At 41.3% G+C, this 6,251-nt stretch overlaps 1 protein-coding gene across 1 annotated transcript; it reads right to left on the reverse strand.

Annotated features, from left to right (window-relative positions):
* Nucleotides 1-850: 850 nt before the first annotated feature.
* Nucleotides 851-5,549, reverse strand: LOC109388937 (tetratricopeptide repeat protein 30B-like). The gene has a single exon (XM_019654038.1). The coding sequence runs from the start codon at nt 5,266-5,268 to the stop codon at nt 3,268-3,270; it is 2,001 nt and encodes a 666-aa protein (XP_019509583.1). The 5' UTR covers nt 5,269-5,549; the 3' UTR covers nt 851-3,267.
* Nucleotides 5,550-6,251: the final 702 nt, after the last annotated feature.

Consider the following 6,251-nt stretch of genomic DNA (forward strand, 5'->3'; position numbering starts at 1 on the left):
ACTAAGTGAATAAACTATAGGAGATGTCTTTGACAAATATGGAACAACTGGGACCAAAAGGTTGAGTCTTTACAGAATAGCCTCTGACTTCTGCAGCAGAGACAGAAACACTCCCCAGCCAGTTATTTCCTGGTGAATTCAGGCAAGAGTCTGGACTCTGTGGATATACTTTTTAGAGTAGTTGCCATGAGTGCTGGGGAACCTTTAGTCATGTGTCTTTTATCTTAAGCATTTGGTTCTCGAACTAAAATAATTGGAAACAAAATTAATAATAGCAATAAGTGCTTCCTCACTCACCTTTCTTGGGTCCTGTTTGTGCGGTACAATTTTAGCCATTTGTTATTTTGAATTGAGGTATCCAGTCATTGATAATGATGTGTTTAATTTCACAAATGTGCAAATTTCACTTTTGAACAAAGGACTTGGACTCAGTTTACATGTCCACCTAATAATATTCATAATTAAATTACTGGTGGTCCTACTTAAACTAAGAAATGCATGTCTTTCATGCTAGAAATGCACACAGAGCTATTTTCAAATCATTTTTCCCTATGAAGGCAATTCCTTTTCTAATATATATATATATATATATATATATATATATATATATATACACATTATGATGATGTAGACAGGATTTCAGTATGTGATGGATCAATCTTGGCCCAAATCCAAGGGAGCTGATTTAATTAAGCAACTAAAAAAACCTCAATTAATTGTGGACCCAAGTATAAAATAATTGCCATGTAAAGACCCTCCCCATCACCCCACCCCAGCCAGGAGAACATTAAAATAAGACCACACTCTACCTATGGCTAATTAATTAATTACCTTCTGGCTAATGCCTGGCTCTACTTTTCCATATAAAATTATTATGGATACAGAGAAGCAAGTGCCCTCTAGAGTTGAGTATATTTAATTCCCAGTGTCACAGGACATTTTAAATAAATATACTGCACATCTTTAAATTTTCAGTCACTGTTTTTCTATTGAGGTCAAGTAGAGTTTAAAAGAGGTTACTGCAAGTATACAAATAAAGCTCATTGTATTCCACAAATTATATATATCCAGTGCTTTTGGTGAATACTCTTAAAATTTTCTCTGCCTTTAACAGTTTGAGAGCCACTTCTAATTGATAAATGTTACCTTATTTGCAAAAATGCATGGTGATATGGTTTCTAAAGTCATTTTGATAATCAGTGCTATCTTACCTAACACTTATTGTTAAAAGGTAAATGTGTACCTTATACACCTGCTTGTGGTTTCAACTGCCAGCTATCAAAGAAATGTCCCTATAATTGACAAAAGGGAGAAAAGCTAAAAAAGGAAAAACAAGCAGGTGGTCAGGTAGGTAGATTTTTCATTTCTTATCTTGTGATACGTTCTGCAGCAGTGAACACTACTATCTGCTAAATTGATCCTTTGAAGGCAGAAAAAGGAAAGACTCCAAGAGAAAGCTTTATAACCTGGGGACTGTCTTCTTGTTCATTGTGGCTTTGTCCTTTTGGAAAGTCTGCAGTGACCTCTCCTCCTTATATTAAATAAAAGGGGGGTGTAAGGACAGATGATTTGATTAGGTGAGTTAGTTACAGAAATAGCTGTGGCATCTGTTACTTCCACTCTGTTATCCATTACTTCTGTTAACGGCAGCAGACATTTGATTAACTACTGAGATTTGGACATGTAGGAGCTCCAACGTAGGCTGTGAAGTAAATCACACAGCTAAATCTTCACTTCATCCTCACCTCACCTGTTCCTGTCTCCAGAATTCTGGCAGACTGGCAGCTGGAGGTCTTCTCCTCAGGGGCAGGAAAGGCTCTAATTATCTCAAGAATAAGTGATAACAAATGCCTATTACAATAGCCTACATATAATTTATATCATTTTGGGGATATCATTTTTTGGAAGAATTAAAAGCAAATCTTTCCTCTCCCCCACCCCCATATATACATATAGTAGATAAACTAAAAGGGGAAGTGAAGAGAATTAAAGAATTTCTAAATATTTACAAAATTTTTAACTTATGCACAATCACAGCAGAGAATGAGGACTGCCTTATATACATTTCATAGCTTGAGTTGTAAGCAAAAGCTCCAAGTAAAAAAGGGGAAAAAAGCCCAAATTTCTTAGTAATCAATATGTTATAGCATCCAACAATAACAAACATTTACCTTAGGTGCTAATATTTACTGTAATCCAAAATAACAGAGAAAATTCATTTGAAATACAATTCTATATTTCATTTCTGGATTAACTTGTTCTTATACATCCAGGTCATAAAAGAAGGAACTTTCTTCTATATGGCTTATACAGAATCAGATGTTACAGCCAGATGTAGCTGTTAAGAGCACCTAGTATTTCAAATGACTGACACCTCAAGGGATAAATGAATTTCTTAAGGCCTGAAATTTGACTGGAAGGCCTGAAACTCATACCTTAGTCTTTTCATTGTCAGTTCAGTGCTTTCTTTCCCCTACACTGAACATATTTGAAAGCTTTCATACTTGACATTAGTCAGTATTCACAAGGAGGCACAATCAATTCTGGAAAATCAGAAATGGAAAATGAAGGGAAATACTGATTTTAAAACTTAAGGCCAACCAATCAACCAAATTATGGAAGAAAAATTAAGTCACAAACCAAACCTTATAACCTGAAAAGAACCAAGAAAAAAACCATCATCCATTTAATACTGGTACTTCACAAAGAGCTTAGGCCAGGGTCCAAAGTTGACTTTGTTGAGACCCAGAGGTTAAAGGACTGAAAAAATGGAGTGGAGACATAGTGTTAAGGTCAGAATTGGTCTTACTGGACAGCACAATCTATCCTAAAATGGCAAAATGAAACTGTCTTTGTTGGTTAAGAAATGGTCCAGCCGTGGGCTGCCATCATTTAGTCACCAGAGAAATGCAAAAACATCTACTCCAACAGTTCATTGCTCATGTCACACTCTCTTTTACAGCCTAAAGTAGAATATAAATGGCGATTTAGGGATACCTGCTTATTTAAAGATGCCACTCTAGCAATTGTTGCTTGAGGAAAAGACATGGAGACTGTTACTGGCAGAGAGGATACAAAACTGATTCAGCTCGTACTGCAATGCTCCATACTCAATTAAATGGAAAACTTTCTCAAACAGAATGTTATTATAATTTTAAGTGTACAGAGTTCAACATGTAACAAATATAAAGATGCCAAGAATAAATATATTGTAGATTTAAAGAGTGAAATATAGTCAACAAAGCCAAAAGCCAATATAAGACATGACTACATATTCCATCCTATAATCTCATAAATCAAAGCTTTTAACTGTCTGGACTCATAGGTGACTGTATTCTTTCCAATATGCATTCTTTCTTCTTCCAGGGGTTGTTCAATAATGGCAGGTACGTTCCTGCCATGAAGTTCACAGTGTTCTAGAAACTGGATACATTCTTCAATAACACTGTCACGAAGCATGATCGTGTGCTTTGACATGTTTTCTAACAAGGACAGGAAGCATCTTTTGGCATAATACCAGGTATCAGTTCCCAGTTTTTTATTATAAGGTTCCAAGCTTTTGATAACTCGAGAAATCCCAAACTCATAATTTCCTTTGGCACAGTAAAGTGTCCCAATCACCAAATTCACAATGCACAGATGGTAGATTTTCTTATCCGGGTCGTCAAAGGAGAGCTGCTCTTCCTCCTTCTCAATTTTCCTCATCAGCTCCTCGGCTTCTTCATTTTGACTCGTCATAATATATGAAACACAGAGGTTAGCCAGTACAATAGCACTGACATTCAGGATGTTGTCATAATGCTTCTTGACTATGGGCTCATAAAAACCGATGGCTTCTTTGTATTTGTTTTCCTGCATGAACAGAACATGAGCCACATTCAGCTTCCACACATCATGGTCATTGCAGAATTCCACAGATTTTCGGAAGATCTTTTCTACCATTGGGTAGTTTTCAAGGTTCCAGTAGATTTTCGCCTGGGCCATCAGCACAGGAATATACTTCTCCAGGATGTCATCATATTCATTCACTGCCTTTTTGATAGCTGTATCATCTCTATTAAGTCTTGCTTCCTGTACTTCTTTGGTGAGTCTCCGGAGCTGCTCAGTTAGCATCCCTGCTAGCCCATCAAGCTTAATGAATGCTTCTTCAGGAGCTGTCTGGCAAATGATCATGGCATCCAAGAAGTCGTAGAGATAGGGTGTGAGGAACTTATAAGTCAAATGAGCATTCTCTGCCAGGACATCTGCTGCCAGGTCAAAATACTCATACTTACAGTAGAGCAGCAACAGGTTGCCAAACGTCTCTGGGGGGAAGGGGTTCTGTTGGAGCAAAAACTGGAGCTTTTCAAACCCTTCTGTAGGCCTGGCATCCATGTTCATTAGCGCCTGGTTGTGCAGGGTCACAGGGTCTAACTCCTCCTCTGCCCTAGGTGGCATGTCAGTGAGGGTTTCCTGGGCCACCTCATAGTTTTTCAGTTGGTATTCTATGGCCGCCTTGAGGTTGAAGGCTTCCACCAGAGCAGTCTGGTGAAGGACTAAAGTGTTGCCAACACTGCGAACATCAATGCCCTCGGTGGTCATGCCCACACCTAGCTCTGGGTGCTGGCGGATGCCATGCTCAACAATGTCGGCGATATGCTTCAGCGCCGGGGCATAGCGCCGGTTGCTGTAATAAGCTAAAGCCAGGTTGTAGGAAAGGTCAGGCCGGTAGCCCGAGGTCTGTAGGGCTGCAAAGAACTTGGAACACGCGGCTTCATACTGCCCCTCCTTGTAGAGCAAACATCCCAGGTTGACCTGGCCATCGGGCTCATTCTCGCCCCCACTGCCTTCTCCCCCTTCCCCACTCAGGAGCTGCTCCACCAGGCTCCTGGCCCCAGGCAGATCGCCCTCGCTGTACTTGATAGCAGCTTGTAGGTGGAGGACCTGGCTGTGGTAGGTGGGGTTGTCCAAGAGGAGAAAGGCGACCCGGGTGGCCTCTGGATAAAGGCAGGCCTTGTATAGGGCCTGGGCCTGGTACAGGCGGTACTGCTCCAGTTCCGGGTGCAGCTGGCTCAGCTGCTCGTAGCACTCGGCAGCCAGCGCGAACTCCTGCAGGCGGTAGTAGCAGTAGCCCAGCAGCGACAGGCCGGCGCGGCTCCTGGGGCTCCGCTGGAGCTCTCCGCCCAGCAGCTGCACCGCCTCGGCGTGGCGGTTATCCCGGATGAGCCGGTACACGGCCGCGGTGAACTCCCCGTCGGGGATCTGCATACTGCCCAGCCTCCTCGCCATAACCGCCACGGCGGTTGAGCGTCCTAGTTACCAAGGCAACAAGCCAACCGGAAACGGAAACTGACGGGTGATTACTTGCAACGCAAGGAGACCGTTAGTAATAAAAGAGAATCACTGACGTGAGTTTTTCAATTACTGTTTCAGTCCTCGAAAACAGGCTGCGGAGATCGTGAATCACAGAAGAGAGGCAAATTCTTTCTGGTAGTTCAGAGACGGAAACTCTACCTCCCGGCATGCATAGGTCAAATGCACCCCAGCCGCTCGTGAGTGGGTGCGCTGCTTACTGGGAGATGTAGTCTCTGAGGGAAGGACCTGTGGGCTTCACTGGCCTGTTCCTATAGTAGTAGGTGAGGGCTGCTGGCTGCTTGTAGTGTTACCTCAGTCTCTGGCGCGTGGTAGGAAGGTTTAGGGTCCTATGTGCCTTGCATTTTTGAGCCTTATACACTGTGTGCTTCATACAAATGGTGCCGTTTCGCGGTTTTTTAATGTAAATTAATGGGGAGGAAAAGCTGGACTATTTCCTTGGAATTCCCCTAGAATTAGAGTAAGTTCTGTTTCTAAGCTGCCTTGTTTGAGGGCATACTTTCCAAGAACATAATATGCAGAGACCAAGAGTCCTTACTTTTGTCGTTTCCACAGGTTGACAATAGGAAATGGTTTTGTGACTCTTATCTGGTATTGGGAGATCTTCAATTTTATTTTATTATTATTGTTTCCATTTTTTAATTAAATTTATTTGGGTGACAATGGTGAAATTACATAGATTTCAAGTGCGCATTTCTATAATACATCATCTATATATCACATTGTGTACTCACCACCGAATCAGTTTTCCTTCCATCACCATGTATTTGATCCCCTTTATTTTATTATTTTTAAAAATTCATTTTTTATATTAGTTTCACATGTACAAAACAACATAAGGATCAGACATTTACACCCCTCACAAAGTTATAACCCCCCTCCCCCAGACATACTACTCC

The sequence above is a fragment of the Hipposideros armiger genome, unplaced genomic scaffold (assembly GCF_001890085.2).
Source record: "Hipposideros armiger isolate ML-2016 unplaced genomic scaffold, ASM189008v1 scaffold_212, whole genome shotgun sequence".
NCBI classification, from domain to species: domain Eukaryota; kingdom Metazoa; phylum Chordata; class Mammalia; order Chiroptera; family Hipposideridae; genus Hipposideros; species Hipposideros armiger.